Source organism: Atractosteus spatula, chromosome 21 (assembly GCF_055471065.1).
Source record: "Atractosteus spatula isolate fAtrSpa1 chromosome 21, fAtrSpa1.hap1, whole genome shotgun sequence".
NCBI classification, from domain to species: Eukaryota; Metazoa; Chordata; class Actinopteri; order Semionotiformes; family Lepisosteidae; genus Atractosteus; species Atractosteus spatula.
The window spans coordinates 3,529,533-3,555,881 of NC_142726.1; the positions used below are offsets into that span (position 1 = coordinate 3,529,533).

The following is a 26,349-nucleotide window of genomic DNA, read 5'->3' on the forward strand; positions in this document are numbered from 1 at the left end:
AGTACTTCAGATTCAGTTCTGTAAAACTCAGTACATTATTGTACATTAGCTTTTATGGTAGCACTTACTCTAGTCATGACAAAAATGAAACGTTGGGACTTATGTTTTCATCCCACTGGAATTTGCAACACCTGCCTTTCTGCAGTGTGGTGATCCCAAAGCTGTTAGATTGCAGATGCAAAATTAAAGTCCAGAATTTCAACCCAGGGATCTTGGACAGAGTGTTATTTTCTTGTCTGGTTTGTAAATACTATGTCAATCATTTTCTTTCCAAAGATCTAAACAAAGAGCTGTTAGTACTACTCTTCTAGTTTTTTTTAAAAACAATAATGTGCTATTGGTGCTGTACACTGGCTTTTTTCGTGCTTGTCCTTTTGCATTCCTCTCTTTCAATGCCAGTAAGTAGGCATCGAGCAGTTATGACATCCTAATTTAGTGAAATTAGGACAGACAGACCGGTTGATCCCTCCCAGATACTTGCATACAGTAAATAGAAAACTTGAAATTATGGTGCCTCTATGTGAAACACGACAGCAGCACTGAACATAAAGCACGTAGTTCCATTTTAAGTCAGCGATAGAAGCTTTCGAAAGGAAAAAAATTTAAAATTTAAATGTTTCGGAGTCAATAATCTGTTTCACCATATTTGAAACAGTTTTATCTGATTTTTCCCCCTAAGATTTTAAAAGCTGTGTTTTCTACTTTTAGCAAAGACAGATATGCATTTTTTTAAAATACAATGACATCCCTTAGATGTATAATACTTTAGTTTTTCTATTGCTATTTCCTCATCCATTGTCACAGCTAGGACGTGGGAGAAATGAACATTTTGTGTAGCTGAATGGTTTTGAGCTCATATAAACCAAAAAGATCCCTTATCTTACCCAATAATGCTTTCTGGTAACTCAAAATATACCACAGTTTAAGAACAGATGGACCAGGCTGGGTATTGACATCCATCTTTTGAAAGTAGTCATGAGCTAAACATCAATTGATGGTTTCCAGAGCTGCCATTAGTGAAACATTATTGTTCTTTGTGATGCTATAATTAATTACATTTATCAATCCTTCCCACTAAATGAACTTCTTTATAGAATGCTAATGATGTTTCAATTATATGTTCCCTTTGTGACCTGAAGCATTGTTTATAAATTGTTAAAATGTCTCCTTTTTTTCTTAACCATCTGGATGGATTCAGCAATAAATCCCATCCATATTTTTATGGTCTCCTTGTAAGGTCAACCTTACTGTATAACACTTCTCCCTTACAGTTGAGCTTCTGATCTCAATTATTAGGATGGGCAACATTAAAACAGCATCACAGAGGGAAATTGGATTATTGCACTGTGCTCAGTATACAGTATGTCAGGCACCCCTGAGGGATACTAAAATAAAACCCTTCTCTTTTCAAGGGAATAAAATAGAAAGTCATTCCATCCGTTAATATTAATGCATCATTTTTACAACTGTTTATCTAGCAATACATCTGTCCCTGTTTGAATTCTGTGAGTCGGGATTAGTGGTTACAGCAAGACCCAGTTGCTGTATTTTCAGTTCTGTGTTGCTGTGCCTTTTGCTAATCTGGCGGCCTGACTCAGAAGGAGTGAAGTGAAAGATAAACAACAATAAAGAGGAAATAATAGTGATATCATTTCACATACTATGATAATGGCCTAACTGAGCTCTTGCAGTCTTGCACTGTGCCACAGTGATGCACAGCTTTTAAAGAGCCTCCTGCAGCAGTAATAGAAAAAACAAATCTGACTTTAGTAATCTTCCAAAACACAAACAGCAGCCCCTAAGCAATTCTCAAAAAATAAAATATCCATTCTCCTGTTGCTAAGGAGGTTTTTAGCCTGAAGACAGGCTGAGATAAATTAAGGTGGTTTGTGCTTTTCTATTTTTTTTTAATCAACATACAGTATCACTCCAAACTGTTTAGGTTGCTACTACACCCACTGATCTACAGTTTGTGTATGTGGTCTCATAACCAGCTCACAGGCTTAATAGCACATTTTAAATCATAAGTCCTTCATGGTACTGTAGCTGTGTAGGTTATTCTTTGTTTTCTGTGATCAGATCAGACACACAGCAAACCTACTCAGAAATGCAAAGCTTCTTTTGACTCCAAATTTCTTGTCTACCTTTTGAAAATTACAAAGGGTAGCATATCGTCATATTAAATTCCAGATTCTATTGAGGTGATTCCATTTCAGATCTCACAATGTGGGCATTACAAGAAGGCACGACTTGTTTTGTACGTAATGTTCCCTGTTTTCTAATTTACTTGATCCTTTCTTCCCCAGACCATGCCCAGCCACCAGTACGAGTTGGAGATTGTTGCCAAAGATATGGCAGGGAGTGATGTGGGCTTAACTGGCACTGCTACTGCCACCATCATAATTGCAGACAAGAATGACCACCCACCTGAGTTCACCAAGTCTATGGTAAGAATACACACACTGAAAAAATCTGTTTTAGGTATATGTGCTTGTCACCAAATAGATTGTTTTTTAATGTTGTTTTTAACAAACCTGTTCTTCTTCCATAAGTTCTGGCTTCCTGGTGTGCAGGTGTACTGTATGTGTTTCTATGTGGTGTGCCACAAGCTCACAAAACTCCCTGTTCACTTAATTAAGAGCTTGGGAAACACTGTGCAATGTATGAACTTTGGTCTGTTCCTTGGTCTAACTAAACGTCTCCGTTTGCTGAACATACACATACAGTAATATTTCCTAAAACACTTTCAGCCTGAAAATGTTAACTGAAATTTTCCCAAAGATAGATGCCACATAGTGTTGATTGAATGGCAGCCATTTGATTTAATATTTATTTTCTCTAGTTTGAAGCATCTTGGTACAAAACCACAATCTAAAAAGAGTAGCTATATGAGATATATATACTTTATACAGAAGGAGGGCAGAACAGTGGTTCAGTGCTTTGCAATGCTGCTTCACAGCGCTTGGACCCTGGGTTCAATTCTGGACAAGGGGTACTATACAGTATGTGTGGAGTCTGCATGTTCCTCCTGTCTTCATATGGGTTTCCTCTGCGTACTGATTTCCTCCCACAAGCCAAAGACTTGTGAGCATTTGTTTCTGTATTTCTGTGTGACATCCCACTCTGCCTTGTACCTGTTGCTTGCTGGGATAGGCTCCAGCTCCTTCGGAACCCTGTATTCGATAAAGTGGTTCAAAAATGGATGCATAAACAGAAGGAAAGACAGAATTATTTGCTTAAATATTACAAGCTCTGTACAATAAATGGCATCTGAAATAAACTTAAATTAGCAAAGGAGCCGAAATTCACATTTTCGATGAAGTTAGGCATTAGAGTAGTTAAGTAGGTTTTGAAAGTGTGGCATGCCTTTGTAAACCCTTTCTGGTACTTTGACACACAATAGACCTTGTTGAAATAGCAGTTTTTACCTCATCATTCAATAAAAGTGCCGATGCACAATACTGTGCTGACAGAGAAATTACTTTGGCAATAATAAAGTGGATTTCAGTCCCACCATCTCAAACTTTCCTCCTCCGTGACCTCTAGTTTCCTATTTAAAATGATTGCGTAATAAGTCTTAGGTCTGACCTGGAAGACAACCTAATCACTTTTACAATCCTGGTGTTACAAAAGGAAGTGCGAAGTGCTGCAGACTGAGGGTTCTGCTCTATGTCAGCACTGCCTGAGGTTAGCGATGGTTATAAATAGCGAGAAAACAAATGTGACAGGATACAGAACTCCTTTGTCAGATAAAAACTGACACCGTATTGAACAGTTACTGAGTAGTTTGTTTGTATTCACATGATATATATATTTTTTAAATGCACTGCCAGCAATCTGGTAAAATAAAAAATAATGTTAAATTCCCTGGTTGATAATGGAAGCGCCATGAGCTATTGTTAGGGTTTGCTCCACAAATCTCCCCTTCTCTTCATCAGGAGTTTCAAGATGCATAGCTGTGTTGCCACTGAAGTGCTGAGTCGCCTTACAAGAATAGGAGCGTGCTGCTTAAGTGTTACATTTTACTGAGAAAATAATACATAAACATGTATAGAGTGAATAGATGTGAAATGTATTTCAGAACACTTGCTGCCTAAGTGTAAATTACAAGTTTTCAGCAAATTGTTGAATCAAATTGATTCAAATATTATTTAGAGTGCAATCCCATCCTTATTCCAGCAAGCAGTGGATGCAAGGCAGGGTACACCCTGGATGGGACACCAGTCCATTGCAGAGTGTGTGTGTGTGTACACACAGACACACCAGGTTGAATTTTCCCAGAAGTCCATTAACATAACTACACCGTATTTTTGGTCTGTAGGAGGAAACAGGAGCCAAAGGTAAATCCTTTTTATCTTTGACTTTATATTTTCACAAAACAATGGCTGAATTAAATCTGTATCAGTCCCACAATTCATATTTACAAAAGTATACTCTTTCCAAAACAAATCTATCTTTGAAGAATTCATCCTCTCAGCAGGGGGGCCCTTTAATGACTTGTAGTTCAGACTTGGAAGGAAGTCAAAAATCACACTGATGACTGCAGAGGCACATAGGAATACTGTGATAGACGTTCTGTACACACTTGAGCATGAAAAAGAGAGAATACAGTTAGAAAAACTAAGTAAGCTGAAGTGAAGGAGCGACAAAAAATGCCTATTAATTCATAATGATTGAGACTGTATATCAAACTTAAAGTAGGCCCTCATTAAATGCTGTTCTGAAATCACTGAGCATTGTGTGTATATATGCTTATCTGGCACCATGGTGTTAAAGTTGCCATCTCATAGCTTGCAGAACCTGGGTTCAGGCCCTACCTTGGGCACCTGGTGTGGAGTTCGCACGTTCTTCCCATGAGCATGTGGGTTTTCCGTACTCTGGTTTCGTATCACTTCCCAAAGCTTTGCTGGGCTGATTGGAGTGGCTTTTCTGGCATCCCATCCAGGGATAGGGTCGTTTTTGGCTCTGTCCCCTTTTGCAGACTCCTGCTAGCTGGCATTGTTACAATTACCAAAAGTGTTGCAATATCAGCTGAAGGTTATTTAAGGCTTACACATAAGGTGCTAGAGGAGATAAATAAAACACACAAACTGTATTATTTCCAGTTGTATTGCTGTGCATATTTCTGCTATACTACACACACAGTTGTATCTTCATTTTGCTGCAGAATTAAAGTAACAAGTCCCAAAACATTTATCAAGGCGGTGCAGTACAATTAGCTTGCTAATGACCAGTAATTTTACATTTCATGATAATACTTGGTAATTGGGGCCAAGGCTGGGGTTTGGGTAAGAGTGATAACACAAAACTGTCAGATACATTAAGTTACACATTAGGTTAATTCTAATTGCTGTTAATTATTGCCTAGTAATGTAAATTGAGACAAAACTACCCGATTATGCTGTCCCAGTACATATACTGTACGGTACTTCTCAGATGAGTGTCACAGAGCTTCAGAGATCTTACTATAATTCTGGAACAGCACTTTAAGAGCAAAGGTGCTCCCATTTCAATGCTCAATTAATTAGAGACCGTCAAATCGAATAGTTAGGAGGACTGGAAATTGCCTTTTGAAGGAGAATAGGTTTGATTGGCTACTTTAAAATTGTTTGTTCTATATTATATTCTAAATCTCCTTTAGTTTTGTGATTGGTTAAAGAGATGTTTAATGTTCATAATTAATGCCCATAATTCATCCATTCAGCTGCAGCCCTCATCTCCTACCCTAACCTGTAAAGGTATTCATTCTATTAAATTTAGAGTATGTACATATACAGAATGTATGCATATACCGTGGTGTGTCACTTCCCACTAGCTTACCTACAACACAGAACCCATGTACTCTATCTCCTATTCAGCTGTAGTTTCTTTACATTAACTGCAAAGATAAAAAAGTTCAGACACAGACTTGTCACTCTTTAGTAAGGAATTCCTAGCTGAATTAACTTGTGCTTTATGCAAATCCATTTTGCCCTTGGACATTAAAGAAACTCTGTATTAATTTATGAACAGCCCCTTAAGCTGTCGCTCATTCATTAGTTAGTCCTCATGGTCACGGAAGATGGTCTTGCATGAACCTGACCATGGACATGATTGATAACTCCAGTATGGGATCTACGCTCTCTCTGGCACACGGAACAGCTGTTATCTCGGGAGATATCTGGTCATGTACTGTGCATTCCGGTCATGGTAAGCTCACTGGGATGCTCTCACTTTGCTTCCCTCGTTCCCACATCTTTGGATCTCAAAGCTAAGCTGCTGGCCCAGATATTCTTTTTCCATCTGAATAAGTCGTGGACCATAATATTCCCTGAAGTCAAAATAAATTTGCTTTTAAAACAATTCTTTGAAAAGCTTCTTCTGGGCTCCTCTGGTGTGCTTTCCTTGGCTGAGCTGGGAAGCCCGGAGTTTGACATCCAGATGACATGACATACAGTACCCAACGGAGCTGAAGTCAGGTGATGATAGTTTTGAGACTTGTGTCACCTGCTTGGGAGAGAATACTTATTTTTGTGTGACTCCCTCTTAATAGCTCTCACAAACAGAACTGGTAATATGACTGCTGCCCTTGTTTCAGCCCCACACAGTAAAGAAGGACAGATGACTGCATTGTAGGCCAACAGTTTGGTTTAGTGTGTCTGCCCTTGTCTCCCAGTACAGCTGATTTGATATTCCAGGTGCTACCACTTCTGCTTCGTCTCTCTTTGAGGAGGTAGCTGCCAGGCCATGTTTTCTCTCTATAGCCCCCTTGGAGGATGCAGGAAAAGTGACAGGCCTTCATGGTTACCAAAGCAGCTTCAGGACTGAAAAAGTCCTTCCCTTTCTTCACTCTGTCAATACTGACTCATCATTTCTCATTCCCTTACTCTGTAATCTGATTTTTACAGTCTTCTGTTTCAAGCTGAAGGAGCAGAAATGGAAACTTGGAATTTTCCCATTAATAGTTACTTGTCTGGACAAACAAATAGGGGATAATTCAGTTTTCACTAACGGAATGAAGCACATTGTAATAATGGGTACCTGAGAAACTGCTCCACTGCTGGCTTTTGAATATGCATGTTCTGGGATGTCAGAAAACCACCATCAGCTCAATGGAGACTTCTTATCGAGTAATCCTCATCATCAATTCTCAATTAAATCCTGACCAAATCAATTCACATTTATGGAAAGATAAGTGGTTACCACTTTTTTGTAAAATTATCTAATCTTCAAATGAATTCCTGGTGTTTCTTTTCTGAGTGAAATGTCGGCTGTCCTGCAGGAGCTCGGGGCCACGGTCATCTGCACACAAAGTAGAATAATTCTAATGGTTACAGCACTGACAAACAGCACACAGACAAGGTGTGTAGAATAAGGCATGTATTGAGAAGCTAAAAGCGCAATTAGCAAAGAGTGAGAAGCCTATATACTAGCGTAATAATCAATTTGCAGATGGACAGCACCATTTAATCGTTTCATGTTTTGTATACTTAGTATCCAATGTAAATACTAAGTCTTATTCAAACTGCAAAAGTACAGTATATGCAGTTTCAACTATGATGTACTGTAAATTAGGGACTTTAAGATAAAAAAAATCAATAAAGTAAACAGTGCAAGACATTCTCCAGTGATGGAAGGGTGACATATTCACCCCCTGTTGACAGTAACCTGCTCAGCCTATAATATCTGTGGTACCTGAAGGCTTTGGACAGCACCTTAGATATGAATATTAATTAGGATTCTCAACAAGCACACCCTCTCATTCACTGATTAAGATGGGCATTGTACTCCTGACATGTCCAATCTGCCAGTCAGAAGCATTGACAGATTCCCCTATGGTGTGAGCTTCAGGAAGTGAAAACAAAAAATAAAATAAAAATGCACGTCAACAGTGCAATTTAGTCTGTGTTATTGAAATTGCTGCCTGTCTGAGAATTGTTAGGGTAGATGAATGTGCCAGTGATGACCCAGCCTTCATTTAAACTGCTTTTTCTGTCCATCCAGTTTCCAAATTGGCTGAATGTACTGTATGAGGCTATCCTTTATCTTCATTTTCTCGTAGAAGTAAAATGGTTGCTGTCCGAGGCTTGTTAATTTGTCCCGCTATCATATACAGGATGTTATTGAATAAATGTGGGGTGAAGCTCTCAGACAAGAGAGCACACAGTCATGCATTCATAAATGTATTGATTTTATTTAATGCATTCTCTCAAGAGAGTTACAGTACATTTTAATTCTCAAGTCTAATGGTTATAGCATAAGCTACAACAGCTCTAATATGTTATCCAGTTGTGCTTCTTTTGAGAAGAGCTTTTCTGGTATAAGGATTTGGTCAGATATCTGTCTTAGGTTTTATTGTGATTTTGAAGCAGGAGTTTTCACCCAGGTCCTGGAGAGCTCTTGTCCTGCACATTTTTAGATCACTGTTAAATCACCAATTTATAAAGATTTGGAACCATCCATTTTTATGTGATTAACCATGTGATACTGCATGTTAAATGAAGTAATTTAAAGAGATGGTGGTCCTACATGATAAGTACTGGTCCATTCCCTCACGGGTGTTCCTAACATTTCAAATGAGATGAAACTCTCTCTAGGAGAGATGGAGACATCTGGAGGTTTTGGTGGTACTCAGTGGGAAGTGGCCAAATTACGATTGGGATGAAAGCATAGCCAAGACTGGCTGTGTATGCACAGGTAACCAATTAACAATGTTAAAACCCAGATTGCACACCCTTTATTACCCCAGCTGACGACTTCTGGTTGCCAATAGCAATCCAATAGCTGAATTCCTGATTTGAAGTTTTGCCCACAGGTACTGTGGGTCCCTTTTGAGACAGAGACATTGAGACATCTTTAAAATGCTTTAAAGATGTGGCAGGTGTTGAATTCTCTAATAACGCGATGAAGGGGAGTTTGAATTTTGAAACTGGGATCCCCGTTCTGTATTCAGATGACCACGTTTTTGCCTCTTCCTTTTCCAGACCTCACAGTTGCTCAGTGGAGCAAACAGCAGCTCCATTTTGCTGGGAGTGGACTGGTGCCTCTCAGCATTTCTGTAATTTAGCGCAGGCTGTCCCAGGAGAAACCCAGCCATATGCTCATAGCAGAAAGAAATGTCTTCATCATACATCCACCAGAGAGCCTTGTGAAAGTTGCCTTGGAAATAGCAAAGGTTCTTTCAGTCTTTCCTATTGTTAGACTGGCACTGAAAATGCTCTTTAAGAGACCTCTGTCACTCAAAAACTAATTAGTTTCTGTTTGTTTGTTTTAGCAATAAACCACCAAGCAGATGCCATAATTCTTAGAACAGAAGCTTCATCTCTCCCAACATTTTTTTGCTTCTGTTATTTTAACTCAGCACTATTTGACTGGTGCAAATAATTTTAGTTATAGTTTTGAAGTGTTCCATCACCATATCTTTAAGTAATGGTACAGTATTTGTGGTAATTATTAATTACTAAGAAGGTGAAGTAAGCAAGCCTTTAAATAAAATAAATTGTTAGGAATATATTGCCACCCAATATTTAGCTTTAATTTGAAATAGGAAGCTATTAGCAGTTTGATAAATTAACCTATTAATCAAAGAAATGCTATATTTCTAGATCTTGTGCCTATTCTGAAAGAATTTGTAATTGCTCTTCATTTTCAGTTTGCTTTAAATGCTTAACAGAGTGGTTGCAATCTTCTTTGCTTTAAACAAGAGAAAAAATAACCTCTTTCTAACTAGTCTTTGGCACAAGATTAATTTTAGTGGATGAAAAATCATACAATGCCCCTAACTCAAAATGTTTAGCTTTTTAATTTTTTTAAAGCAAATCATCCTTAAGATGTAACCGTTATTTTTAACTTGTTGTAATTATTTGTGTAAAAAAACTGTGTGAAGTAAAACTTTAGAAGTAAAACTTTTTTTACTATATACAGTTGCCATACCAACTCACACCTGACATTCAGGTTAAGACTAAAAGGACTGCAAACAATATAGTGCAGAAATATTTCACTGTGTTCTCTGGGTTGGATTAAGCCAAGTATCCTGTATTGTATGAAAACTTAAACATAAGAAAGTTTATAAACAATAGGAGGCCATTTAGCCAATCTGATAGTAGCTCATTGATGCGAGTACTGTATCTCATCCTGCCTTTTCTTAAAGCAAGCCCAAGTATTGGCTTCAGCCTCTTCACAGGATAGGCTGTTTCCATTGCCATGAATGGGCTGTTCCCATTCCTACTCTACCTTTGTAGAGTAGAGTAAAGCAGTGTAGGGCCTGCAGCAGGTTTACAGCACATTGTGAAGCCGTAAGCACCCTGGGGGCATTCAAGTCTCTCTTTGGTGGTAAATGTTTTTCAGAAGGTCTTGTAGTATCATTAGAATGGATAACGCATGCGATTTTGTAACTTGGGGCCTCAGCCTGTCTCTCCAAGGTCCACATGGAGCCCTTGAGTCATACAAAGCCCATCTCTCTGTTAAAGTTTAATAATACAATAAATAACTTCAGTACTGCAATGTTGGAGAGTGCGTACAGTTTGGGAATTACAGAGTTTTTCTTTTTGGCTGGCCTGACTGTGGTCATTTGTAATTTAAGTTGTGATTCTCTCTTTTATGTTTTAGTATGTTGATGTTCAATATTTAAAACAGGCTACTTGCAATAATTATTTAGTATTTTTAATGCCCAAGTTTCCAGCCATGAGCATCATCATCAAGCTGAGTTCTGGTTTAAAGCAGGCAAGATATTTGGAGTGTTGAAGTCTGCATAATTTATGGTAGAAAGAAAGCTTGTTGATTTTAATTAACACTGCTTCAGAGGAAAGTTCAGAATCCCTAGGTCTTTGGCATTCTGCCTTCTTTTCCAGCCTTCTCAATATTTATGAAATCACATGCAGACTTCCCTGCTGTAGAGCTCAACACTATGCTGTTCAAAGTATTGAACTTTACCACCACTGACTGTGTAGTAATCAGAATGTGTTTTACATGCTTTTTACCATTTTAATTTAATTGATTTTGTGAAACTGTGTATTGCTGCATGCCATTTGATGTATCTGCTGAGCTTTTATGCCGACAACATTAACACTAAGAAGGTTTTACACAATTCTCAAAATGAATCCCAGTAATTAATCATCCTCTTCACAAGGAGCGAGGAAACCTTTCAGAGAGCCACCAATTAAGCTAACAGCAATGAATGATGAGGTAGTGGACAAAAAATGAAAAACACCTGTATACAGTAAATGAGGGACACTAAGTATATAGAAAACAAAGGCTTCTACATGAGTGTGGCTCATCTGGAGACTTGGTGACTTTCAAAGAAGGGTGATTGTTGGAGCCTGTTGGACACGAGCTTCAGTGACCAAGACAGCCCAACTTGCCACTGTTTCACAAGCAACAATGTCCAAGGTGGTGTCAGCATGGAACTTAAGGGAAAGCCATGATCAGCAAAGAGCAACAGTAGGAGTAAGCACACACTCCAGGGCGTCAGGACGTCTGCAATCATTCAAAGTCCAAGGCAGAACAGGTGAGCATCAATACAGTAAATCAGTTGGCTCTAAATTTCAACTGGCATGAACAGACAAGTTTCACAACAAATATTTTGCAGAGAACTCCACAGACAAAATACCATAGTCAGGTTGCAGCAGCGCACACACCCCCCAGCACACCTGACAATATGTGTTTTCAGGGCCTGCAGTGCAAGCAGCACAGACAATGACCTACTGTACCAAGCAATGAAGAAATGTGCTCTCATCTACAAAAACATGGTACTGATGTTACTGTATTCATATGTCATGTCTTTATTAGTTACTAGATCAAAACCCAGTTACATTTTGTGGGATATTCTGGAATGATGCCTGAGATAGTGAATCAACTAGATGTGAGCTGATTAAATTTCATGTGGCATAATGATGCCACATCCCTCCTGCAGAATTCCAGATGTTTGTAGACTGTTCCAATGGTGCATAAACACTCCATATACACCACATAAGATGGCCCCATACCCTATTTAGTGCCTATACATTGGTGTTTCCTTTTTTGACCACTACCTGTAATTATTTGAAACCAGTCTGTGTTAACTGTGTTACTCCCTGTGGATTTCAGATGCCACGTCATCTGAACTCTAAGGATTCTGGTCTTTTTTCCCTTTCCAGTATAAGGCTGTAAACACTGGGAGATGGCGCGTTCTTTTCTGATACTTCAGGGCTGTGGAATGGTGTCCCAGCCAATATCAGATTTTGCAAATCAGTCAATACTTTGTGTTGAATGATTTGGTGACATAATATACTAAATAAAGCTATAATCAAAATAATGGGGTTAGGTCAAACAGTTGTTAGGGTCCTGGACTCTTGGAGGATTTAAGTTCAGAAATCCCAAGCGAGACACGCCTGTAGTATCACTGAGCAAGGTAATTCAACCAAATGATCCCAATAAATATACAACTGTGATGTATAAATGGTACAAATGTAAACTGCTTTGAATAAAAACATTAGTCAAATAACCCTAGTACTTTGTAGTAGTTAAATTGGAATAAATCTATTTCATTTACTTGTCCCTTTGTTTGGTTTGGTTTTATCGTAAAACACCATGAGAGATCATATCCTCCAACCTGCTAAATAAAGATGTGTCAAGATTCGTTTCACTGCATTCTTAACACGGGAAGCTCTTTTAACACAGTTTGCAAAGGAGGAGATGGTTTTTATTTTGTCACTACCTATTCTATTCCCCTTTAACATGCAATGCAATAACAGGCCACCTTGTTTCAGAAAATAAATGACAGGCTGCTGAACAGAATACGAAATTAATGGAGAGGCGGCAATCAGTTGACATACAGTAGAAGATCTGGCTCACTCAAAAGGCTTAAAACTAATAGCTCTTTCTCAATGACTCTTTGGGTTTTTATGCTTTGTACCCAATTCTAAGATTGCTCCTCTTCCAGTGGAAACTAACAGGCGTGCTGTGGAGCCAGCTGCCAAGCGCATGGAGAGCTCTGTGTAATCAGAATGATGGTACTGAATAATACTGATGCTTTAATCATTTGTGTCTGGAGTGTCCTCTAAAAAAGGAAAATCTGATTCTTCCTGCAGAAGTTGAACAGTTTATCTCCTTTAATTGTAGTTTTTCAACCTCTTAATCCACTTTCTCTTTGGAGTTTCCTGGTTGAGCAAACATGACATGCTCAGAAAGGTCTAAGTATTATTTGCGAGACTCTGACACACTAAAGGTCAAGGCCCTGGCTGGTTAATGCATTTCATTTCCTTCACTGACCTCCACTTCCAACCTCTGCCTCTGTGGGAGCAGATAGTTCCTGACCTCTGTGTATTGTAAAGAAAACTCAGCATAAACCGATCTGGCATGTATCAGGTACAGTGTTGCATATTTCGTAGCAATCCACGCCTTACAATTATTTTTACTTTGATTTCTATTTCCTTTCTGTTTACTGCGTTTTTATATGGGATGACTTTCACATCCTCTTGAGACAGCCTTTGCACTTTTACTTCAAATGGATCCCAGAGTGCTTTAGAAGTTGAAGGGGAGGGACTAACGCCATCTTCCACTTGAGCACAGCACCAGCTGTATAGAAAGCTTACAACACAGAAGTTATTAAATCATTTAGTCAATTAATTCATAGTTCTAATGTTTTTAGATGACTCAGAAACCTTTTTTTACCCAGGGCAGTGGGGTAAGACATACTTCCTCCTCATATAAAGGGTCTAATGGGAACTTGATCTTATTGTCTTATCCAAAAGTTGGTTCCTCTTAAAGCACAGTGCCTCTTATCACCAACCATATTGGGGGGCAATGGTTTGAAATTCTGGTCAAGACAGGAAGGTACCCAATGCTACATGAGCAACATTCCAGCAGCAGTCTTATTGTACCAAGGTGCGTCCCACCCACGTACTAGATCATGCATAGCTTACAAAATCTGATGATGTCAGCATTAGAGGTGGGATAGTTGCTGTCCATTCTCTTAGTAAGACATGCTGTCTGACTGAATTCCAAGTGATTTTCAGCATCTTAATGAAAAATATTACAGGCCAGTGGCTGTATTGTTTTGCGCTTGGATTAGTTTCTCCCTGCATATGTCACTACTGGTATGACCCCAACATTAACCAGTCCATTAAACAAGGTTGTACTCGGTAATCCTGGGAGGTCATCCATGATTTTAAAAAGCCATGCAGTTAAGTACACTAGTATTATTGCAGTGTGTACTATCCAGGAAATACATAAATATTTACACAAAGTTCACTTACTGAACATCACTTTTTTATCAATTCTAAAATGCATTTTTGTCTGCTAGCTGTAGGTAAGCAGCGATTTAAATGTTTCCACTGTGTGGTAGACCATGTGGAGCCTTTTGTTTGCTTCAAAGTTGACTTTAGATTCAGTGTTTTTCGAACACGTTTGAACTCTACAAATTTTACTACATTTTCCTTTTCCATCAGCCTCGTACGTCTTAATGTAGATGCTTTGTGGATGATTATGACTGCTAATCAATAACTGTTATTTGAACAAATTGTATGGATTTAAATAAAACGGTGGGGCGATTAAGCGATTCATATTCAGATGTTGCTGCAAAGCCTGACTGATTTTAACCCTCAGGTGCAGCCTGTGGATATGCCAGGTTTCATTGTGTGCACACTAACCTTGTAAAATTGAAAGTTTTTCAGTCACAGGACTTAAATCAAATTTACCGGTCCACTCCTGTCCTTTTCCGCAAAGAAAATCACATTTGTTGAACCATAACAGTTTTACCCCAGGTCCAGTTCATCAGAACCCCTTTAAATCTGGTCTGGTTTAAATCCTGCAGATTTGATTGTGCAGCCACGTAATACTGTTAGCTAGCCCTGGTCACTGTGTGTTCAAGTGGAAGGCATACAGTACTTTTGTCAGCTCTGTTTAAGAAAAAGAAAAGGAAGCCATCCTTGTCATCTAAATTAAAAGGTATGGGGCATGAACACCTGAAATCACCAGAGGATTTATTTTTTTAAGAAAGGTAGTTAAAGGAGATTATTAGTTTCAATTAAAAATAATAAAAGAAAAATGCCTGGAAGGAGGAAATTAAAAAAAAATATTCTCAGCTGAAAAGAACCTAGACAAGCTGCTGACATTACCGAATTTTAGGCACATTTATGAGCTCATCAGTCAAAAAGAATAGACGTGTTCTCCGGGGCCAAAGCGGAGTGTCAGTCCCCTTTTCCTTTTCGAATAAATGAACAGCTGTACAATTCATTCCTGGTGTGCTGCCATCTATATTCATAACCTATTTGTCAAACGTCTAAAATCTGTGTTGGTTTCCCATTTTCTTCGTCTCAGAGAGGAGGTGTGTGGGGGGGGAGAGGATGTGCTCAGCATTTATCACTCCAGGGAGAGAAAAGGCACTTCATTCCACTTTATACAAATGTCCCCAGCACAATTTAAATCCCATCTCTTCAAGGCTGTTGAGAGAGGCTGAGTTGTGGCTCACCAGAGGACTGAACTGAAAGAACTCCCCAGTTTCTCACCTGCCAACCTGCCTCTCTTGTTTGTTTTCGTTAGTTAGAGGGAATCTTGGCTGTTTAGATGAAGGAATTGTTCCAGGATGTTATGCTGCAAGGAGGAAACTCACGCGAAGCCTGTTCCTGACATTATTGTGTTGGTGTTTCTTTAATCTGACCCAGCTAATTTCGTTGCATGCTCTAGTGCATCACTGTCTGAAACCAAGCTTCTAGTTCTCGGTGTTGGGACCTGTTGGGAACATATGTACATAAGGTGGTCTGGAATTACTGATGTTTCCCTTTCAGAGCATAGCAGGTAATAATAGTTGACTTCAATCAATATCTTTACTTCAAGGATTTAAAGGGTCATACTGTAAGTATGTACTTTAATAGTCTCGACTCATGACAGATGATATACTGTACTGTAAGAACACATGAAAGAGTGTTACAAAAAAGAGAAAGCCATTCTGCCCATCAAAACCATTTGGGTACAAGTGGTCTAAAAGTATAGTTGCACCCCAAAGGGCTTTGTTTTCAATGAGTCAATCTCAATTTCTGTGCAGTTCCATGCCTAGTGATCCAATAAAACTAAACATGGATGGAGTGCGTCACCACAGGAGTCCTCAAGACAGTTTAAAATGTAGCTGTCTTCAGGCCACTGTGACACTAGTGAATGGGACTGACTAGCTCCATACAGTAGTATTGTAGCACATTGCCAGCATACGCTTTTCTATATATTTTTGCATTTCTCTAATGTTTGAAGACACTTCATGCCTTGTTACTGGGAAACAGTTATTTGATTTTCTTGTGTATTAATATACATGTCTGAGTACACTGTACAATTCACTATGCATATTACTGTATTTTGTTGGTGTCTGCACCTTTTTTGTACAAGGTACATCACCCAAAATTGCACCAGTAAAGTATACCAGCTGTATAAATGGGTACACATGTATGTTGCTTTGGATAAAAATTACAGCCATTTGCACAAAACATTTTTAAATAAAGTGCGTTTTCTGTTTTTTGTTCTGCATTATGTGGAAAGTACATGAACTGAGGCATGACTTGGCAAAATAAAGTGGTCAGAGAGGAAAAGAGGTTTTGTCCACAAACTGTTGCTCTTCAGATATCTATTTGTGCAGTTGTTTAAGAACCATACCTTGTGTAAATACACCACGGATATTTTCCCAATCTGAAACTCAAGTGACAGTCAATTTTGAAGCAAGGCCAGTCCTGCTTGGTTATTTCATTGCTGTATTTTCACTCAACAGAAAAGGGGTTCACTACCAATAGCCCATGAAGATTGAATATATCCATCTTACCGCTTCACTGACTGGGATGATTAAATGAAATACGCTGCCTAGTCGTGGCTGACCAGTGAGTCAGGGGTTACATAAGACTATAGACTAGCCTCATCGTAAATGCATGACTTCTGTCTTTGATTGCTGTTGAAAAGGATATTTTTTTTATTCCTCTAGGGGGTCTGCGCTATGCTTTATTTTTGGATTGACAAAGCTACGCTAAAGAAAGTGTGCAGAGCTGTTAAGCAAAGTTGAAGACGGGAATAGAGCGCATTGGTTTTTAGGATAAGCCAGCTCTCAGCTGTGGGGCTATGAATGATGTTAATGCGTGGGAGGAGCAGGAACATTGATCTTAATGGCACTGGAAAAATTTCCTATCACACAACACTTGATCTTTACAGACAATCACAAAGCATGTGTGTGCCAGGGTTCAAGAAACTTGAATGCATAATAAAGTCAAAGCCATATAAAAAACAAGCTAAAAAGCTTTACCTCCCTGTGTTACAGGCTACATGCAGGCGGGTGCAATTTAATTCTGTATTAATTCTTAATGGGAATTCAGAGCAACCTTCTTTTGTATTAGGCTTACCTGAAGCTCTTCCATCAGTTAGGCATGGGTAAAAGTGTGTGTAATCACCATGCTGTGTCACTGGACAAAATTTATTTTCTTTATTCTATGATAAATAGAAGTGTAGGGAATGGCTGGGATTCTCGGTTGAAGCCGGGGGCAGAGAACTGAAAAGATCTTATTTAAGATTTTATTTCAAAACCCGTTTTTGAATACGTTGTTTGGGTGAGATAAAACTATTATGAAACTACTTCCAGTCAAGGGATAAAATGTTTTGATAATCTGAATAGCAAGGAATAAACACTTCAGAAAGTATTTTGCTTACACTTTGCTTCCCCTTAAGCATTTTTTGCTATCTAGATCTTACGGCTGTTTTTGCATTTTCAGAAAAAAAAAACAATCGATGCACTTAAGAGTCCGCTCTCAGATTATATGTGTGTGTCTAGTGACTTTTCTGACCATGGCGAAAGTGCAATAGAACACAAATGCCATGCAAAATACAGTAAGTACCAACAGTGGCAGCTGTCTGCCTCACTAGTGCTGAGAATTTTAGGATAGTCAGTACTGCACAAAATACAATGAATTGACAGTGAAATAAATTAAGGGACTTGCGTTCATGAAAAGTAGAATTGGGCGTGTTTGTTTCGAATGCTGAGGTGGTACAAAGAAAACAGATCGCAGGCAAAGCACACCCTTATTACTGGGCGTGAGACGAGGCTCCAGCGCCATGTATTTGATTTAAACTCCCAGAGGGCAGAGCAGCATGTGGTAACCACTGTAAGGAGGGGTGCCTTTCCGTGAATAGGGTCTCGTCTGAGAGGACGATATGAAATCCAATTGTTCACTTTGACTTTGGAAGAAAAACAGCAACATGCAATTTATTTCATGTACTCCTGGCTGTAGCAGGGCACGGGCTGTGGGAATTGCTCTCTGCTGGGTCCTGCCAGGAACACCAGACAACAGAGTCTTAACAAGAACTGTAATTCCCAGACCCTCTGGTACGAAACGGTTTGAATGTGTAAGAAAATGACATTATACGGTTATTTTATTTAGATTTGACCCTTATTGCTGTGGATTTTAACAGAGCACTGTACAGAAAATGGAATTTAGTTTCCCTCATTGTTGGGGAAGTATGAGATGATTAGGATATTTTCCATTTTCATTTCTATAATCCTGAATGTCTGATATGGTATATTTTAATATAGTAAAGGTTCAGCGCCACTTGTATTTTGTCATGAAGCCTTATTCATACAAGTGCGCTCTTAGCATCAGTTAACAAGTCATGGATTAAACTGAGAATATACAGTACAAACAGAATGAGATGAAATAACATTTGGATGCCCATAACCATCCTATTCTTTTTAATGCAGTCATTTTTAATTGTAATATGCCGAATCAGCTGATATTACAGGGAGGAGAAGGTGAATTACGAAAGAAAATAATTACCTCTGCAAGCCTGCTCTGAGAGAATCCAGCAGATCATGTCGTATTTGTCAGCCTGGCAGAGGATGCACTCGGGAAGTGTGGCACCCAAGCTTGACAGAGCTCATCAGTCAAGTCGGAGGGTCAGCCACTGGCTTCCCATCTCATTGATCTCTGAGGAAAGGCGTTCCCAGCTGCACAAGCTCATTGAGACTCGACATTCCTGATGCCTGTGTGCACCTACTCTGCTGAGTTATATGCGGAGAGATGCGTGTTCTGTTCTGTGGCTGGGTGGTGGAGCCTTTCTATTGAAACAAACTTGATGGCTTAGTGGGAGCAGACTGTATGAAAGTGAACACAATATCACCCAGCAGGTGATGGTTAAGGAAAATTTAGAATCTTCCATCTTACTTTTTGCTTGGAGAATTACTTGCCATGCATATTATGGAACTTCATTTATGAAGCTTTATTTTGTTGACTTAAAGGTACCATAGTAAGTCTTCTCATTTATGTTCATTTGTCATTATTACCATCATAGCAAATAGATCAGATTACCTCATGACAGATTGATTTTACTTTGATGTGGAAGTTTGGAACAAGATATCATACCATGCTGTTCAAGTCCTGGATGGATTCTTTCAAGAAATGGCTGGATGGGATCCGTAGATCAATTAGCCTTTAACTACCAAACAAGTCACAGTACAGACTAAATGGCGTCTGCTTGTCTGTAATCTTTCTTATGTTCTTAGGTTGCTTTGAGGGGAAATGCACATACAGTCCAAAATCATCTTAGTGTATTGTTATCGTGTGTGTGTTCTTCATTTTTACAGTTCCTGGCAGCGGTGAACGAAGGGACCACAGGGGTGATCGTCAATTTAACCGTTGAAGACAAGGATGACCCAACTACTGGAGCCTGGAGGGCAGTATATTCCATCATAAATGGGAACCCAGGCCAGAGTTTCAAAGTCAACACCAACCCCAGCAATAATGAAGGCATGCTGTCTGTGGTGAAGGTCAGAACCATAGGACCCCTTCTGTTCAGAACCCTTGCTAAGAATGAACAAATCATTTTTGCTGTATGATTCCTGTGCCATTAAGAATATTATATACAGATTATATCTACAGAAGTATAAAAGTACATACAAGTAAACATTCAAAATGTGGATACATTTTATACATCCTATTTCACAACATCATGTTGCAGAACAAGTCCTCTTATGTACCTTGTAATGTTCTTTAATGTATAGAAAAAGTTATTCCTACAATGTGTTATGCATTTCAGTATTATGCAAAGTGCTTTTGAATCTTTTGAAGAGAAAATTGCTATATAAATGCAAAGAATCATTATTAGTCATTTGCATTAAGTGTGGACTGCAATGAATTATAGTACTTACAACTCTACGTTCACCTAATGTAAAACCAGTATACTGCCAGAGCTAAAAGGTTAGACACAGAACTGAAAAGTCCCAACAGCAGTTATTCCATTATATAAAACAAATTGCTGATTTCTCCCTGGCTTCTAACTCATGTCCTGCTTGCTCCTCAGCCTCTGGATTATGAGATTTCTGCCTTCCACACGCTGCTGATAAAAGTGGAAAATGAGGATCCCTTAGTTCCTGATGTGTCTTATGGACCCAGTTCTACAGCTACAGTGCAGGTCACAGTCCTAGATGTCAATGAAGGTCCCATTTTCTACCCGGACCCAATGAGAGTCACCAAGCGGGAGAATATCCCCATTGGCAGCCCTGTCACTACTCTCAATGCCTCCGACCCTGACTCGCTACAGACACAAAGCATCAAGTAAGTGAAAACTCTATTAGCTTCTGGCATCAATCAATAATGACATTTCATTGATATTTACTGCTGTCTTATCTTATGAGCTAAAGGAAGAACAAGCACAGGGTAGAGAAATGCGAGTGAACTTTTTCCTTTTGAAACAGCTCCCTAAGAGTAGAGAGCAGCCTCACATGGTACACTGCACAGGAAGATATGTGGGGTTTAATCCATTTTACCCTACACCTGAGAAAGGCGGGGTGTTTTTTTTAACAGATCTCAGTGGTATTGATTGATGCCGATTGATGCAGCGTATTTTACCTATACAATACGCTTTTGTTTAAAGCTGTAGCTCATCTGGAGAGAGTTTTGAAGAGCTGGCTTTGAGTCAGAATATCTTTACGTGAAGACCTGCATTTCTACTGTATGTGTGCTAATCATATCTTAATCAATTATATTAAGACGTTAGTTGGTAAATGCCTGAAACGGAGCTCAATAGCAGGCGTTTTGAAATACGGGATAAATTAAATAATGAACTTTAACAAACTTTTTCACAGTGGAATAGGGTGTCATTACACCCAGATTTCAAGTTTTTTTTATTTTATTAGAGATATTTGTTTCCTTTGCATGTAAGGTTAAAAGAATAATTTGCATGTTTTCTAGTGAGAAGATAGTTTGTTCAGAATTCACGCTATCCACTTTGTTTTCAGTTTATGTTTCAGCAGCAAATATTCACATTTTTTAAATGGATTATTTATGTCTCTTTCCCATTGTTCTTTCTCCTGCCTAGATGTGCCCAACAAGTGTTTCTGGTTACATCCAATTGAGAGAGAGAGACACTGTAGTCTCCACCAATTTGAATTGTACAAAAAAAGCTTTAGCTTAGTGAAACCTAAGAATGGCTTCTATACCTACAATTACTGATCTTACAATTGCTTCCGAATAGCAAATGCAACTACATTGTGTATCATAATGTGCCTGAATATCTTGAGCGAAAGCAGTCTCTTAAGATACAAGAGATGCCATCAAACACAGCCTGAATGTGAGGCCTATGGGTTTGGAACCGAGCATTTTTGGCCACACAATACAGAACGAAATTTAATATATTTTAAAAGATGCTACACAATATGTCTGATCTTAATGTAAATCACAGTCCATACAAAGGGGGGCAGCAGGGAGCTTAGTGACTTTCCGCTCAGAGGTTCTGAGTTTGATCCCAGCCTCTGACATGCGTGCATGTGAAGTTGGCATGTTCTTTCCATGTTCACTTGGGTTTTGGCTGGGAGTTCTGCTTTCCTCCTTCTTCCCAAAGACATGCTTGTTTGGATTGGTCAGTCTCAAGCCTCTTCTTCTCCTTGTCTATCCCTCTTGTCTGCGGTGGACTGGCACTGCATCATGAGGGAGAGCAGCCATGTGTGCTCAGTTGCTGTCTTGCTAACTTAAATTCCAACTTACGGGGCTCCTTACCAGGGTAAGATAATGGATGGATGGATGGATGGACAAATAAGAGTTATGCTCATATGTACAGTCACTTTTTAACAAAAAGGGAAATGATTTGTTGACCCTAGATGTCCCCCGGACATCACAGTTCATAGTATTTCACCAGCAAAACCCAAAAATCTTTACAGAATATCAATCGAAAATAGACAACCGGGGCTTCACATAGCCGTTTTCAGAACCGAAGAACACCAAGGCTGTCAATCTCAATAGCACTTTCTATCTCATGACGCACTTCAGCAAACTTCCAGAATCCATCGATAAGTAATCAATAACCCAGCAAAACATGACCGCAAAAGCAAAAACCAGTAAAAATACTGTATATATATCCCATGTTTTTACCTTGTCTGGGGCATCCGTAAGACCATAAATACATCCCCAAAAGGCCAACCTGATTGATCTCCAGACTTGGAGGAAACTGAGAGTTATTGGCTATTAGAACTGAATTTTTAAACTGACCGCCTCGAAAAAGCTGGTCTGATTGGTGGAAAACGCTGTCATTCATTGTATTTTCAGCCACTGAGAGTCCCTAGGGGATGGGACTTCCCCTGGGAGCCTCTTGCTGCAGTCTTGCTGTAATCCAGCTGTCAATTATTGACACAGAAGGTGGTAATCAATCAGATTCTTATCAGTGGTCATCTTTTCACATCTGAAGGCCACTCTGGAGTTATTTTTCAATGCCTAACAGCAGAAAAAGGCTCTCTAGCAGTGCCTGAAGTTTTTTTTATAGCAATTCAATAGCTTTCACACATTTTTTTATTGTCTTTCAATAATTTTTATGCATTTTAGGGGGATGTGAGAAATTTTATTTCAGGTCCAGTCTTCACAAAACATTATGTAGATTTTTTTTCAAACTGTTTAAGTTTGCACTTAATGCCGGGGGGGTAGCTTCAATTTAACACCTCAACCAGGCTATAGAAACTTTACCATTTACACTGTATATCACAGAGATATTTTATATCTTACAGTTTTAGTTGACTTATCAGACAATTTCTGTCTTTTTTATATCTAGCAATTATGAGAGCAGTAGTCCACCTCACAATGCTTGTCTTTCAATGCTAACAATATTACACAGCAGGTGATGGTTAAGAAAAGTTGCTGTATTTGATAATACTGACACTGCTGTGCACATGAAACATGCGTAAACACACTGCATTTGGAATCTTTTACTGCATATAAATCTGCATTCTTTTTTTACTTCTAAAGATCTCTGCAAAATTTGTTGTCAGATGTCAAATGTTTTATATTTGCTCTTTTTTGGCATATTTTGTTTTATTTGTTCATTTGAAATTATAGAATAATTCAGTGGAATATAATGACACTTAATTGCTTCTGCATCAGTGGCTTATTGCTGCAATCATATTTATACAATGTATGACTCATAATAATAATAAACTAATGTAAAGTTTGAAGTTTAAATTATTTAAATACTTTTAAAAACATTAACAAAAACTTATTTCGTTTTATCATATATTTTTAATTTTTTTACTTTGTTTTTTTAAGCGCATGTTTCGTTTCCTCTCAAACTTTATATCCAGTGTAAAGTTTAATGTAAGGTTATCTATTTCCTAGAACTTTTCCTCACATACTGTATTTGTCTAGTGATGGCACTGTAGTTTTTGTTCTATAGAATATTTATCACACTGTGTAAGAGAAAATTCATCAAGAGAAATTCAAAATGTCAAAAGTATTCCTCTGTCTCGAGCCTCGTCCCAATTCAAATTACTTTAAAGCTTGAGGGATGTGCTCAGTACCTTTATCAAGTTCAAATATATTTTGTCATACAATTGCAGTTTTCTGTAACTTCTAATTTAAAAAAATGCTTTCCTGAAGCAAAATTAATTTTGGATTTAATAAGAAATTCATTCATTGAGACAGTATTTTCAAGCCACAAGAATATGCTGAAGTGTGACACATCTTCTTCGCACTTCTGAAGAGCTCCTCAAATCTTGTCATTAGATGCTAAATGGTGTCAACAAAAGCCAGCTCATGGGTATGGAAAACAACTTTAGCGTGAGCCCATTTTTCACTATGGAGCAAGTGTTTCATTGCCTCATTTCAGTTTAGAAGGTAATTCAGTAGAGTATAATTGCACTTAAACAGGTTTAGGGTTTGCTAATAACCTGTGAGGCCTACTGCTTTAATCTTGTTTTTCTCTTTTCATGCCACTGCCAGATGCTTTTTTGAAAAAAGAATCCGCAATTACTTTAGCTTTTACCCTATAAAACATTAATCATTTTTGACATTCCCAAACAGTGGGAGGTGCATAATATTAAATAGCTTTTATGGTAATCTGCTTCTATATATTTATTTCTAGAACTACTGCAATTATGACCACATAATCTAACCTTTTGAATAATATTAATGTTAGCATTAATTTTAAACAGCAAGGTGTAAATAACCAAACCTTTCAGCCCGTTGTCAACTTTCATGATCACCTGTGTCAACCCATCAAACTTAAAGTACATTTCCTATTTCTTTTTTTCCCCCTTATGTTTATTACAGGACAGAGAGGATATCTGATAACATAAAAAGAACAAACAAGAATAGGCCATTCACTCCACCATCATTGTTAGTAGCTGATTGATCCATTTAAGGACATTTTTTTAAAGACACCACAACATTTATAAATGCACTATCAAGTGGTTTTTACTTGCATCCTCTTGTGCGTCATTGCCATCTATTAATCAATGGCTACATGTCCTGTTCCTGAGTTCTGTGTATTTTGAAAATATAATAATTCCTAGTGTCATACTATAATCTACTAGAATCATACTGGGAGGCACAGTTGTTAGCATTGCTGCCTCATAGAGCTGGGGTCCTGGTTTCACTTCCGAACCTGGGGTGCTATCTGCATGGAGTTTGCATGTTCTCCATGCAGATAGAGTTCAGGTGGGTTTCCTCTGGGTCCTCTGGTTTCTTCCCGCAGTTCAGATACATACTGGTCAATTGGCTTCTTTTTGCCCTGCTGTGAGTGTCTGTGTCTGCCCAGCAATGGACTAGTGTCCCATCCAAGGTATATCTGGCCTTGCACCCGTGGCTTGCTGGGATAGGTTCCAGCTCCCCTGTGACCTGAATTGGGTTAAGCACTTAGAAAATGGATGAATGGATAATTCCTAGTGCTTTAGGTAAAACTATCAGGAAGAAGTTGTAACAAGAAGAACTGCATAGGAACAACTTCCTTTCAAATAAGAATAATTAATGGGTTAAGGTGTTTTTCCAGGACACGACTCTATTAAGCACCAGCCATGAAAATTCTTCAACAAACACCCCTTGTGGTTGTGCCTTCACAGGCTGCCTTTTTAAGAATGGAGAAAAACTCTTCTGAACCCTTTTGATCTTTCAGCAGTAACCTTGCTTTAATGTTTTTTTTTTACCTAAGGGCTATCATAAGAGAGCTTTGTTGAAGTCTGCTTGCCATTGCCTTGTTCTCTAATAGCACCATCTCTGAAAAAAAGGTAAAAGCTCGTTCCTCTAGAGTTGTGAAGTTTGCTGACGAGGTGAAATGTAATTGGATACCCTGTGAATTTGTAATGGAAAGTGCCACTTCTTAAAAATGTTAAAGGGTCAAGTCAAAAACATGTAATGCTATAAAGGTAGCTTTTTTCTTTCAGCTTTGTTCTCTGCTTAGTTGATGTTGCTAAAGGGCTTTTTCTGCAGACTGGTGTTCTAGTCATCAGTAAGATCTATCTGAGATGCTGGTGGTGTTGTCCCATACAATATCACTACAGCAGTATAAACTCAATTATTAGCCTAAGGGTCTTGAGCTCAGAGTCTGGATTCTGTAATAGGATACATGATACAACGATGAAAATTAGGTATTTTTAACTCTTTTATACCTTCCCTCATTTCTTTCAACCCCTTTCTTTATTTCTTTTGCCTTGATGCTACATGTTGAAAGCCATCTGCATGGATGCATTGCAAGACTAATTTACAACATGACAGGCACTTGCAATAGACTCTAGCAGCCATGGATGAATTACACACAGGAGCTGTGATTCAATTTTTTTCCTGATAGGTCTATGATGCTTCAAGAGAATGTTCATTTCAAGGCACTGGAATTAATTAACACCTACGTTGTATACTCTCTGTAAGAGACCCAGAGCTGGGCTTAAAAATAGAAGCCCTATATGTGGATTACAGTATTAATTAATGTATTTTTAAGCATGTTTTTAAAAAATCAGGTTGTATTCCCTGTTATGTTGGTAGTACAGTACATGTATAGGGCCCTGCTGATGGTGCACGGCTATGGAACATACAGTAGCTTCAAATGCCTGCCTGCTTAGGAGAACGTTTCCAGTTTGGATTGGAGGGAATGGTTTTGTTCTGAAGTTGCTTTGACAATTAAGTT

The 26,349-nt window shown here is 38.6% G+C and overlaps 1 protein-coding gene across 1 annotated transcript in view; it reads left to right on the forward strand.

Moving 5' to 3' along the window:
• Positions 1–26,349, forward strand: part of cdh13 (cadherin 13, H-cadherin (heart)) — a 413,334-nt gene that overhangs the window by 309,956 nt on the left and 77,029 nt on the right. Inside the window, exons 8-10 of the mRNA XM_088939282.1 lie at positions 2,307–2,447; positions 19,559–19,741; positions 20,275–20,528. Coding sequence (XP_088795408.1) covers positions 2,307–2,447; positions 19,559–19,741; positions 20,275–20,528 — 578 coding nt within the window. The remainder of the gene's footprint in view (positions 1–2,306; positions 2,448–19,558; positions 19,742–20,274; positions 20,529–26,349) is intronic.